Below are 14,166 nucleotides of genomic sequence, written 5' to 3'. Positions count from 1 at the left end.
TGGCAACAGTGAACACTTCCATTTTTCCTGTTATGCAATTGTACAAAATGGACGCTGTGAGTCCAGTTGCATAAATAATAAAATGAAGAATGGAAGATTGTGTGAAAAAAGTCACTGTGGGCCATGGCAGACTGGATGCCACAATTTTACTAATAATGCATTAGTATTTGGAGAAAAAATGGAGTCAAACTGGGAAACGACTCAAATCTAATGTAGCATATCTGATTTCTTGATTCCTTCAAATTATGCTAAATTGTTTCTGGAAGAATGCTACATTTCTCTCGAAGCTGGAGGGAAATGCTTTACCAGGGTATTTTGTTCAATGCTAAAATATTCCTGATAACTGTACCACAAAAATGAAACAGACACATTTTTCTGTTTTGTTTAAAAGATAGTCAAAGCATGAAAATATTGAGTGTTTTCCAGAGAGGTGATAAGTTATTTTTTGTTGTTGTAGAAACAGTTGTCAAGTCTGACTTTTACTCTGGCCAGAAAGAAGAGGAAGTCCAAGTCTTAACATGTAGAGAGGACTTGGAATTTCTGAAGCAATGGTTAATATGTTTTTGTTGCTATCTCGTCTGGTTCTTCAAATGTCTGTTTATGTTATCTGGGATAAGAGAAATGGCCCAGAATTATGTTTGGAGAATGCAGTTCATTACTGTATTAAAGGTGCCTATTCGACCTTTTAAGACTGTGTTATTACTTTGAAAGACTGAGCCATTCAACTTAAACCCTGTCCTTATTTACTAGCTTTGTCTTTTTCAATCAGTGGATCTAGTTCCTGTTTAAAGAGAATGCATTCTGCTTTGAACATTCTGATGAAGAGTCATCTAGACTTGAAACGTTTTTGTTTTTTCTCCATGGATGCTGTGATCTCCAGCATTTTTTGTTTTCAGTACTATTTTGAGCATTGTTTCTGACAGGGCACTTGATGCATATTCACGATCTAGGGTTATATCATTTGGATATCAACTCAGTGGGCTGTAAAATCAGTTTTACTAAATTTTTAAAAACATCGAAATTTAAACTGCTGGAAATCTGAAACAAGACTCTTCTGAAGATGAGTTGAGAGAGTATTGCTGGAAAAGCACAGCAAGTCAAGCAGCGTCCGAGGAGCAGGAGAATTAACATTTGGACATAAGTCCTTCATCAGGAATTCAACAGGAACATTCCTGGTGAAGGGCTTATACCCAAAACGTTAATTCACCTGCTCCTTGGATGCTGCCTGACCTGCTGTGCTTTTCCAGCACCACAATCTCGACTCTGACCTTCAGCATCTGCAGTCCTCACTTTTTTCCTCTTCTGAAGATGGGTCATACTAGACTCGAAGCATTAATGGTTTCTCTACAGATACTGCCAGATTTGCTGAGTTTCTCCAGCCTCCTCTGTGTTTGTTTCAATTTTAACTAGCTTTACCAGATTAGTTTATCTCTACTGCACCATAGCACTGACATCCTCCTTAATGTAAAGCACCCAAAACTGGAACAACGGTATAGAGTTTCTGTTTTAGACACATTCTACAATCCTGTGGCAAATAATCTTGAAACTTTCCTTGGTTCTGAGGTGAAATTATTGTTCAAGTTCCTTCTCATTTATTTGCATAATTATAAATTGAAAGTCTTCCATGAACCAGTACAACGAGGGCAGCATGATGGCTCAGTGGTTAGCACTGCTGCCTCATAGCGCCAGGGACCCGGGCTTGATTCCTGCCTCGGGCGCCCGTCTGTATGGAGTTTGCACAATCTCCCTGTGTCTGCGTGGGTTTCCTCTGGGTGCTCTGGTTTCCTCCCACAGCCATGCTAAATTGCCCATAGTGATAGGTGCATTAGTAGGGAGTAGGGGAATAGGTCTGGGTGGGTTACTCTTCGGAGGGTTGGTATGGACTTGTTGGGCCGAAGGACCTGTTTCTGCACTGAAGAGAATCTAATCTAATTGACACTTTGTACAGCAGATTTATTTATTTGTTTACTTTTTTTGCACTAAAGGACATTCCTTGATGTCTATAAGATTGGTATCCTTCTGTATTATAGTCTTATTAGTGCAAGTGAAAACAAAATGTGCATTTTTACTAAATTCACCTGGTCCTCTATCTGTGGGTAATTTGATTTTAAATATCTAAAATGACTTTAAATTTAATACAGTACCATTTACTAGTTTCCATAGAGTACAATGTCAATAGTTGCTCCATATCAAACCCACTCATGATTTTGAACCTTTATTTTTGTCATTAAATCAGTTGTTTTGTTCTAAATATTATATGCATTTAAGTAATGAGTCATTATTTTCACCTTTTAACATTTTAAAAATCCTTTGACCTCATTGACTGCTGTTTTCTCACATTTGTAGATTCTGCCCTTTTGTGTCCCATGCTGGTGAAATTATGTAAATAGCATCTTGCTGCCATTGTTCCCCTCTGCAGAACCATCCCTCATTTTTAAGTTTAAAGCATGCTGTATATCCTTACTATTTTGATTAGCCATGACACCGATCATAAACAGCTCCAAGTGAAGCCTGTCCCATTGGAACTAGCTCCCTTCTACTCCAGTGCTGGTGCCAGTGCCTCATTGTTACAATTCACTGGGAAGGACATTATAAACAAGCCCCATGCTATCCCCAGGGTCATCACAAGAAGTAAAGATTTTATAAAGTACACAACAATCCCCAATTTACATGAATTTCTAACCCAGATTGATAGAAGACATGGACCAGGTTTCTATACTGTTCAAGAGTCACTATTTATGGCAAGTAATTAAACTTCAGCTACAGCTGTTAAACAGTTCTAATCCATTGGCATTTAATACTATTGATTTAAACTCTAATCCTTCTAAGTTCCCCCTTACATACACAGACAGACGTGATGAAATATGTCATGGATAGAGAGAGAGACTGGACAGAGAGCTCAGTAATCTTTGTTCCCGCACACCATTGTTGAGATGATCCTTATATACAGTTACCTTTCTCTGGTTGTTTCCACTGGCTAGTGAGTGATACAGGTGGCTTGTACTCTCGGAAAAGACTTGGACTTATCACAGTTTACAACAATTGTTACAAGAATTCCTTTTCAATTGCTTTGTTCAAATATAAAGTTAAAAATCACACAACACCAGGTTATAGTCCAACATGTTTAATTGGAAGCACACTAGCTTTCGGAGCGACGCTCCTTCATCTATCACCTGGTGAAGGAGCGGTACTCCAAAAGCTAGTGTGCTTCCAATTAAACCTGTTGGACTATAACCTGGTGTTGTGTGATTTTTAACTTCGTACACTCCAGTCCAACACCGGCATCTCCAAATCATTTGTTCAAACAGTTATTTACATGATGCCTACAATGGGTGTCAAGTGACTTGCTTTCAAAACAGCAGCCACTCTTTCAAACACAATTTTTAAAAAAAGTTTCAAAACACAAAAGTAAAAAGATGCAGTCTGTACACCATGAAATGAAATCTATGCCATTTGGTATGCTTTCCTTTATTGGTCAGAGTATTGACCACAGGAGTTGGGAAGTCATATTGTGGCTGTACAGGACATTGGTTAGGCCACTGTTGGGATATTGCATGCAATTCTGGTCTTCCTATCAGAAAGATGTTGTGAAACTTGAAAGGGTTCAGAAAAGATTTACAAGGATGTTGCCAGGGTTGGAGGATTTGAGCTATAGGGAAAGGCTGAACAGGCTGGAGCTATTTTCCCTGGAGCGTTGGAGGCAGTGGGTGACCTTATAGAGGGGCATGGATAGGACAGATAGACAAAGTCTTTTCCCTGGGGTGGGGGATTCCAGAACTACAGGGCATAGGTTTAGGGCGAGAGGGGTTAGAAATAAAAGAGATCTAATGGGCAACTTTTTCACACAGAGGGTGGTACATGTATGGAATGAGCTGCCAGGGATGTGGTGGAGGCTGGTACAATTGCAACATTTAAGAGGTATCGGGATGAGTAAATGAATAGGAAGGGTTTGGAGGGATATGGGCCGGGTGCTGGCAGGTGGGAGGGATATGGGCCGGGGGCTGGCAGTTGGGACTAGATTGGGTTGACATGGACGAGTTGGACCGAAGAGTCTGTTTCCGTGCTGTACATTTCTCTGACTCTATTTGCCCCCACCTCAGATTCTGGGCTGCACATTTAACTCTTTGACTTTATTTACCCCATTCCATTTGTCCATGGCTCAGATAGTAATCCGGAGATTATTAGTTTGGAGTTTCTGCTTTTTAACGTAGCTCCTGGCTGTTCAAACTCTTTCAACAGAACTGTCTTTCTAGTTCCAGTAAAATCATTGGTACTAATGTAAATGACAACAAATGAATAATTCCTCTTTCATTCCCAGTTCCTCTCCACATGTGAGGAAATTTGCTTAACCATGGCACCCAGGCAGGCAGCACACTTTGGGACTCCCACTTGTGGCTACAGAAACCAAAAACGTTCCCTATAAGTATACTGTCCCTAATCACCACTCCATTCCTATTGCATCCCTCCACATGAATGGCTCCCTGTATCACAGTGCCATCAGCAGTTCACTCATCCTTCCTGCATGCCCTTCTCTTGGCCACACAGCCTGCAAGAACCTCATAACTGGTGGATAATTGTAGAGGCCTATGCTCTTCTAACTTTACCCCCAGGTCTCCATATCTGTCTCTTCTCCCTGATCAAATTTGAAGTGATTAATCTGAAGGGGGTGACCACCTCCTGGGAGCAAAGATTCCAGGTAAGTTTCCTCCTTCCTGATGTAGCACAACGTCTGCAGTTCAAATTCCAACTCCTCGATTCAGATCTGAAATCCTTCAAGCTGCAAACACTTACTACAGAATCACCTCAGTCTCCAGCAGATGCCACATGCTGCAGCAGCTCATGGTCCTGCCATCACTATTGTATTTTGTGTAATTAATTACTGAAATATCCCCACTCTTTCCATTATATTGTATATTTTATAAATTGTATCAATCTTATACTAATGAAGCTACTTTTAAAATAAAGAGAGAAAGGACTAAAGAGCTCAATGCAATCTAAAGAATTTGTTTACAATAAAGATTAGAAATACCTGACAATCCTATCTACCAATCAGCTCTCTCCCTGCGCTCACATGTAGTTCATGATGTCTCTCTCTGTTACTGGTTTCCCTGCAGATGGGCCTCTTGATCCACAGCTTTTATCACCTCCCATTTATCTCGCACTCTGGAGACTTTCCTTCTTGCAGTAACCTTACTTGAAGCAGCTCTATCCCCAACTGCGCCAAATTCCCTCCTGAAATCACACTCCCAGGTGTAATCACTAGGCCACTGTCTCACTCAGGTAAAAGCTCTTTCACACTGATCATGGGATTTAAAAATCCCTTTATGAGATAAAATTTTGATCACTTTTTTTAAAAAATCAGTCTGTTTATCAAGAAATATATCTGGGACAGGTGAGACTTGAATCCAGAGGGAGTACATTCAGGAGTACCATAGCACCACAGCACCCAAGCAAATTCAATTTGTCACTTTCCTTTCTTTCAAAATTAGTCACTTTTTATGTCCAGTGCACGGTAAGCACTTCATTCAGACAAAGGATTTCTGGTGTTTGATTGATAATTGTCACCATTTGGTTACTGCCATTTAGTTAGATTATTTTAACTTAAAGCTCAAGATTTGAATCTGAATGTTACTGAAAATTGAAACTGAAAAATATGTGTAAGTTGAATTCCCACTTTAAATCAAATTCTTAGATATACTCCCACAAGCAAAGGTTCCCTTCACTGATAGGCTTTCTCTTGAAGGGTCAAAAATAGCGGGTTTCACTTTTTAAAATCTTTTATGGTCAGTTTTGTGTTCAGAGCTGACTTTTGGTCTTATGTTTTTAAGTCAGTATAAAATATTCCACTTAAAATTCCTTTATCTTTATACTGACTTTGGGTATCTAATGTTGATATTGCCTCAAACAAGCAGAAATTCACATCAATATTTTCACTGTGGCATAACCAATGAATTAATTAAAGATTTACTGTTACTTTTTAAATTTGTATTATATCCATATCTATATAAATTATAGGTAATTTACTATTTGTAAGCTTTGATCACTTCTGTCTTAATTTAGTCTACTGTAGGATAACTAAAAATATGTTTTCCATAATTACTACTTTATAAAAAATCATTCCTGGCTTGCATGCTAGCCCAGCATACTTTCCTATTATTTAGCAGTTTATGGCGTGCTCCCAATATGCTCAAGTATAATATATCCAGAGTGGCATGGATCTACGTGGATAATTTAGTATGCGTTAGATAGATACCACTGTTGTATCCAGCACAGATTTTCAGCCCTACAAATAGGATGTTGTTGAGTTCCATGGCCTTTGCTGTATTCAACGCTGTCATTGATTTTATAACATCATGTGGAATGAGTTGAATTAGCTAAGGACTGGCATCAGTGATAGTACAGATCTCAGAAAGAAGTAGGGATGGATCATTCATTTAATATGTCTGGCTAAAGGTGGTTGCAAATGCTTCAGCTTGGTCTCTTGGACTGCCATGCAAAAGTGCATCTCTTGAGAATTAGGATGCTAATGGTGAGACAACGCCTCCCCCCCATGAATTGTTTGATGCCATCATGATTAATGACTGATGTGACAGCTGCTTATGCTGTTTCACCTGCAAGTAGTCTGTGTTGTAGTTTCACTAGATTGACACCTTACTTTTAGGTCTGCTTGATTTCAGGCATGCCCTTGTGCACTGTTCATTGAATCAAGGTTACTCACCTTGATGGGAAATGCTAGTCCAGGAGATTACAGATCACAATGGTTTATGATACATCCTGCAGGAATTTCCAATTTTGTGCTGTAAAAATTGCTGTTTAATAAGTAGATGAATAAGCATTCTTTTTTAAAAATTTCTTTGTAAACAGAAGCGAAATAAATCTGAAGGTTGTACAACAGAAGGAAAGACACACACTTCAAGTGATGACTGGGATTCAAAATTCAGTGTTAAAACTTCGAGAACTATGCAGACACCACGGATCAAGACTGAGACCTGACTCCTTTAACTTACTAATTGAGGAAAGCTTTGGGCATGCAATGACATAGGAACAATTCTACTATAGCATTACCATGAGAGACTATTTGTTTTGAGGCTAGTATCTTGGACTGTCTTTCTGGAATTTATGACCATCATTTTTATATTGATATCAAATAATTTTCTGGATTTATATATTCCAAATTTTCTTTTAAAGTTTGATTTTCTATAGCAATGTGTCAAACGCTGTTAAGTAACTGAATACTAAATTATATTGAAAACAGACTTTGGGACCAAGAAAATATATTTTCTAAAACATGTGTACAAGCTTTTTCTACACTTTGGAATGTAAAGAAACGTTTGTAAAACATTGATCATCAATGTACATGGGCAAACAAAACATTTAAATTTAATTAATCCTGGCATGTTTAACTACTGCATTTAGTGCATTCTACATTTCTCAACGATATGAACAAGTAAAAGTTGTTTTATGTCTTATGGAAGAATAGCTCTTGCTATTTCAGTACACCTTAAAAGTATTACCTTTACTGTATTGAATAGACTGTTCTGATGAAAATGCTTTATTTCCATCTCCAAGTGTACTGTCAATATATAAATTATACCATCTATATGAGGTGCTTCATAAATGGGCTTGCAAAAAATAGATCACATCTTATACTTCATTAAATTAAAACTCGAATGAAGTGACTAACTTCTTTTAAAGCTTCTCCAGATAAGAGAAATGCTGAACAATTGAGTGCTAGATGACAATAATTCATCTTCACTTGTTCAGAATGTAACTATTTGCTTTATTTTTGCTGTACTTAATCTCTATTAAGTCTCTATACTAATTTCTGTGCACTGAAATATCAATTATTTTACATTGTACATGTGATCAGAATTTCTTGCATATTTCTGAAAGCATACAGTGCACTCTTCTGTAAATATTTGTACATATGGATGCGACATTAACAGTGTTGTAAAATATTTCTTCTAAAAGGTGTAGTGAATATAAGTTAGTGGAGCCTATCTACTGTCGTTTGGGCATTAGGTATTGGAATCAGCAAATTTGTTTTTCCATCTAGATTGTTTAGGATCACAGTGAATATAGTTAAATATTTAAAGTGAACCAAACAGAAAAAAAAATGAAAACAGATAAACTGCTTTATTAGTGAAACATATCTGGCCCTGGATTGCATTTTTAATTCAGAACAAAATAACAACCATATTGTAAACAAGACTTTATTTAAAAATGCTAATGCTGTCCCATTGATGCCCACTTGTCAGGGAGACTCAAAAAAGGGACAATAAATTTAAAAGCAGAAAGTGCTGGAGCAACTCAGTAAGTCTGACAGTATCTATGGACAGAGAAACAAAGTTAATGTTTTAAGTTCAATGACTCCTCTTCAGAATTCAATAAATATAAGGTAGTCATTAATGAATTTAATGGGAACTCAGGAGAAATGTTTTTACTTAGAAAGTGTTTGGAATGCAGAACTTGTTAGCATAAGAAGTAGTAAAAGTATAGATCTATTTAAAGGATAATTAGTCAAAACATGCAAGATAAAGGAATAAAAGATTGTGATGTTGGAGTTAGATGAATAGGCTGGGATGAGGCTTTTGAGGAGTATCAATACCAGCATAGATGATTTTGGCTGCATGGTCTTTTCTGTGTTGTACATCCTATATAGTTGAACTAAAACAGTGTAGAAAATGCAGACTACAAGCCAACTGTTGCAAATCTAATAGAGGTTTAAGTGAACTAACACAGCAGTGTTAATCCCTGTTACCTATTAATAAGAGTTGATGTGTGGTGCTGACCATTTAGCACATACCACTAATTGGATCCAAATCTCAAAACCCACAGAAAACTGATGCTCATTTTGACTAAATACAAAGCAACTCTCATTCTTGCAATACGATGTCAGTATTTTTTGCGCAATGCAATTCTCAATTGTGATCACTTTCTGTTGCCAATCCTGTTTTGATTTTCTATATAATCATAATGACTACTACCAGTACTTCAGAAATGTAAGGATGATTTGTAATTTGTAGAGTTGCTGGGATTGAAAGGGCTGTCAAACAGAATACCCATATGCAAGGCAATGATATGTTAGATGAATAAACTTCCAGAAAATTAAACTGGAACTTATGGTAATTGTCGTAATGTATTTTGCATGTTGATTTGAGTTTGGTTAGTGGAGAGGAAAATAAATCAGGTTGTAAGACGGATCTCTTCTGTACAGATCTTTTCTGAGTATTTAACAATATCAGTTTGCTTATGTATGTGTTGTTTGTTCTGTCACAAATCTACAAGTTCCTTTTCATTACAAAGAGTAGCATATTCCAGGCCCATCTGAGTATTTTAATCTGTTTCTTTTCAACCACTTCTCATAGATCAAGTATCTTAAACTAGCTATCAATTTGATTATTTTTTTCTATGATGGATTCGATGTTACTGAACAATAACTTCTAGCTATACTGCCTCCCATTTCATAGTTTTGCTCTTACCAACTTATCTGCTTCCTTAGCACCTGAGTTCTAAGATTGAAGATTGCTTCCACTGGTTTTGAAGCCTTACAATAAAATTTATTCAAGACTAAACAATGAAAAGTGTTACATAAAGCTGTTATATGAATTATAATTTATTATTAAAATCAAACTCCTCCTTGATGTGTGTTGGCGCTGAACACATGGAAGAGCTGGTGATGTTAATGAGGACAGGTTGGAGGGACAAGTTGTACACAAATGTCCAAGATGCATCTCTTTCCTTCCAAGTTTCTAATTGATTGTTCATTTCATAATTGTGCTGAATAAAAGTTAGGTTCTTCAAATTTGTTGTATAATAGCATGTTAGCCATTGATTAAGCTGAATTTAAATGGAGATCTCTGGATTGGGGCTTTTGAAGAATTCTGCCTATAAACAGCTTCAAAAGTAGATACTGAATCAGTGACAAGGATAACTGGACTTGTGCTGCCATGCATATTATATGTTATCTGAACCATTCCTCCCTTGTATTGGAGCACCTGACCTTGGAGTTCCTTGCTTTGTACTTCCACCGTGCATCGTTGGAATCATATTCTGAAAAGAGATTGCCTGCTTTAAAAATGGGGAGAATAAGTAGAAACTGTGATCGCACCTTTGTTTCATTGGTTTGAATTGTGTTTCAATTCTGTTCACATTTTGTGCAGGAAACCAAAGTATAGAGTGACTGGCCTGAACAAGGATTTTATTTTAAAGGCAAAGTATTGCAGATGCTAGAAAGATGTAACAAAAACAGAGAAGGTCAAAGAAACTGAACAGATCTGGGCAGCATCTGTGGAGTGAGGAGCAAAGTTACTATTTTTGGATCACTGACTCTTCTTCAAAACTGAAGGTTAGTCAGAACCCAGTTCTGTAGATGAGTCATACTGGACTCAAAACCTTAACTCTGTTTCTCCCTCCAATTATGTTGCCAGACTTGCTGAATTTCTGCAGCATTTTCTGTGTTTTAAGAATTGTATTTTGTTATTCAGCAAATCACAACCATAAAGAATACGAAGAACTGCATTATAAATGATTTAAGATTAATCTCAATTAAGCACTGGCATTTATACCAGTATCTTTTAATGTAGAAAAATGTACCAAGGCACTTTACTGAAGAATAATTAGACCCAAATTAAATAATAAAATAAAAGAAGGAACCGCTAGATATGCTGACTAAACATGGTCAGAGCCCATTTTTAAGAATATTTCAAACAGTAGAAATGTATGAGTTAGGGAGTCAATTCCAGAGGTTGGGTCTGGATGACTGAACACTACAAAAGCTGAGGTGGAGGACATGTGGATAGACAAGAGACTGCAACTGGAGGAATGCAGTGTTCTTGTAGGTTGTCAGGCTGGAGAAAATTGTAGAGTCAGAAAAGTATAAAGCCATGAAGATATTTTAACATGAGATTGAGAATCCTAATTTGATGCAACAGGGACTTCACACTTACAGCACCCAGAGGTTTTGCTTTTGGGACTGAAGGCTGGGAATGACCTGGAGAACACCTGGAGGTCAGCCATAGTCAGGTGCTTGTGTAGCAAAAGGCCAATGCTTCAGGTTAAACGCTTTGTGTGTGAACCTAATATCACATTATTTCAGTGGTTTGGACACATCTGAAGGCAAGTGCTTCTTACTCTGGACCCATCGCTGTTGGGTCCACATATTTGAAGTTGGCTGAATCTCTGAGGAAGAGGTATTGTATCCTCTGGCTCAGCACCCTCAGTAGCAAGAGCAGCACCTCTAGGAGGAGTGGCAGCTACAGCATCCTATATAGCCAGATATAACTAGATAAGCCAGCAGGATGAAGAGAGTGCAGAACTTAGAAGAAGGCATTATCCTGAATATAGCTCCCAATGTCAAGGAGCAACTTTCTCAACCTCGGTTACCAGCAGTGCCCCTGAAGACTGCAGCCCTCATGTTAGGGAGTAGCAGACGTATGTATCCTTTTGGACGAAGACCAAAAGCCAACTGGAGCAGTTTGCCACCATTTGCCTGTAACAGTTAAGATGACCACAGTCTTCCATTTCCATCCATCAGTCCAAGGAGTAGCAGATAAGTATGGGACATCACAATCTGCAAGCCATAAACTATAACCCAGGTCCTGGTGTAACATTGTCAGGATCATCCAAATAAATTAACATTGAGATGGATGCAGCCAGTCAAACCCAGAGGACTGTTTGCCCTCCCCTCTTTTGCCAGGTTTCCACACAGCATTGCGGACTGCACTTATGATGGTCAAGACACTATAGGAGCAGGCAGATTTTTTATCAACTGTGTAAGGGTTTCCATTCCTTCAATGTGCATCAGGCCACTGCAAGACGATACTGCAAGTGTGCCAGGTACACAGGAAACCACCACGCTACATACATTGTCTGACAGTCTCAGGTTCCACTGATCTTCCCAATACCAGACAGTTTCTTGGAACAAGGGATACTTGCTCAAAACCTGTCTTCTATCCCAGTGAGGAACACCATCACAGAGGCACATTAGCAAATCCACCTAACAGGGCCACAACTGAGCAAGCCATTGACTTGTTGTTTGACAAGACATTGCTGTGTCCTGCACAATTTGGCACTTCAGAGATCACTGTAGCACCAGGGGAAGGTGGAAAATACCAAGATCTTTGGAGGAAGAAGAGATAAACAAACATCCTGAATTGATGTTGATACCTACAACTGGAGACCTGCAATGACCTCATCAAGGCCTGCTTTAGACGAGTACTATCATGTAGCATTGCAGTCATCCCATCACAAACCGTATGGAGGTAATTTCCCTACATATACCCCTCCATTCATTGACAACAGGCCTACCCAACCCATTACAGTCTTTGAGTAATCTTTTGAGAAACTAAGGCCATTCACCAGCTGTACATTACCTGTCTTATGATCCTGGTTAATGATAACACAAGAGAAGTCAAATCCCAAAATGAAATCTGGCTTGATAGACAATAAATTTTGTTTTTTTTTGTTGGTTACCATAGTGGTTAGCCATCAAAACACATTCACAAAAGGCTAAATTTAAACAACATTAGCCTATTACTCAAAAGTAGAAAAAAGAAAACAAAGCTAGATATACAAAAGACCGTTAGAAAAATCTTAACTCAACAACGAGACAAAATTTTGACCTGTTCCCCAACACTCCCTTTTCAAGCACTGCTGCCTCACAGCGCCTGTAGACCTGGGTTCAATTCCTGACTGAGGCGACTGACTGTGTGGAGTTTGCACGTTCTCCCTGTGTCTGCGTGGGTTTCCTCCGGATGCTCCGGTTTCCTCCCACAGTCCAAAGATGTGCGGGTCAGGTGAATTGGCCAAGCTAAATTGCCCGTAGTGTTAGGTAAGGGGTAAATGTAGGGGTATGGGTGGGTTGCGCTTCGGCGGGTCGGTGTGGACTTGTTGGGCCGAAGGGCCTGTTTCCACACTGTAAGTCTAATCTAATCTAAAAAAAAAGATACTGAAATCCAGAGAAATATCACTTGTCAAGCCCACAAATCATAACTCCTGATCACCTACAGCCATAGTGAAATTCTAATTACAACATGACTTTTTTTTTAAAAAGAGGAGTCAGCCAAAAGATGACTGTGGATGTCAACTCAGTGGTTGTCTAGAGAGAAATTGTGGAATGTCAGACCTTATGGTGTTAAAGACGCTTCACAAGGAGAAATGCACTACAATCTGAACTGTAAGTTTCTATGAGTATCTCTCACTGTCAACATGATGGTTAAAAATGCAGTATTATAGATGAGAGAAAAGTTTACATTGCCCCTTTCAAGAATGTTTAAGGAGTGGTGTTAAAAATGAGCTTCGTCCATGGGCTGTGTGTGCTGGTGAGCTGAGGTGTTCGGTGTGTTAGTGAGCTGATGTGTTTGTGTTAGCGAGGGTCTAGATTAGAATGGTGCTGGAAAATCACAGCAGTTCAGGCAGCATCCGAGGAGCAGTAAAATTGACGTTTCAGGCAAAAGCCCTCCATCAGGAATACAAGCAGACAGCCTGAAGGGTGGAGAGATAAGTGAGAGGAGGGTGGGGGTGGGGAGAAAGTAGCATAGGTGAGTGGGGGAGGGGATGAAGGTGATAGGTTGGGGGGAGGGGAGTGGATAGGTGGAAAAGAAGATAGGCAGGTAGGACAAGTCATGGGGACAGTGCTGAGCTGGAAGTTTGGAACTGGGGTGAGGTGGGGGAAGGGGAAATGAGGAAACTGTTGAAGTCCACACTGATGCCCTGGGGTTGAAGTGTTCTGAGGTGGAAGATGAGGCGTTCTTCCTCCAGGCATCCGGTGGTGAGGGAGCAGTGGTGAAGAAAGCACAGGATCTCCATGTCCTCAGCAGAGCGGGAGGGGAATTGAAATGTTGGGCCACAGGGTGGTGTGGTTGATTGGTGCAGGTGTCTCAGAGATGTTCCCTAAAGCGCTCTGCTAGGAGGCATCCAGTCTTCCCAAAGTGGAGAAGACCGCATCGGGAGCAATGGATACAATAAATGATATTAGTGGATGTGCAGGTAAAGCTTTGATGGATGTGGAAGGCTCCTTTAGGGCCTTGGATAGAGGTGAGGGAGGAGGTATGGGCACAGGTTTTGCAATTCCTGCAGTGGCAGGAGAAGGTGCCAGGATGGAAGGGTGGGTTTTAGGGGGGAGTGGACCTGACCAGGTAGTCACAGAGGGAATGGTCTTTGCGG

The 14,166-nt window shown here is 39.3% G+C and overlaps 1 protein-coding gene across 2 annotated transcripts in view; it reads left to right on the top strand.

Moving 5' to 3' along the window:
- epb41l4a (erythrocyte membrane protein band 4.1 like 4A) overlaps positions 1–7,137 on the top strand; it is a 304,833-nt gene extending 297,696 nt beyond the window's left edge. For both annotated transcript variants that reach the window (XM_060844451.1, XM_060844444.1), the window contains one exon: positions 6,865–7,137. In XM_060844451.1, coding sequence (XP_060700434.1) covers positions 6,865–6,993 — 129 coding nt within the window. In that variant the 3' untranslated portion in view covers positions 6,994–7,137. The remainder of the gene's footprint in view (positions 1–6,864) is intronic.
- Positions 7,138–14,166: the final 7,029 nt, after the last annotated feature.

Source organism: Hemiscyllium ocellatum, chromosome 2, assembly GCF_020745735.1.
Source record: "Hemiscyllium ocellatum isolate sHemOce1 chromosome 2, sHemOce1.pat.X.cur, whole genome shotgun sequence".
NCBI lineage: Eukaryota > Metazoa > Chordata > Chondrichthyes > Orectolobiformes > Hemiscylliidae > Hemiscyllium > Hemiscyllium ocellatum.
This window is presented reverse-complemented; position numbering and strand designations above follow the sequence as displayed.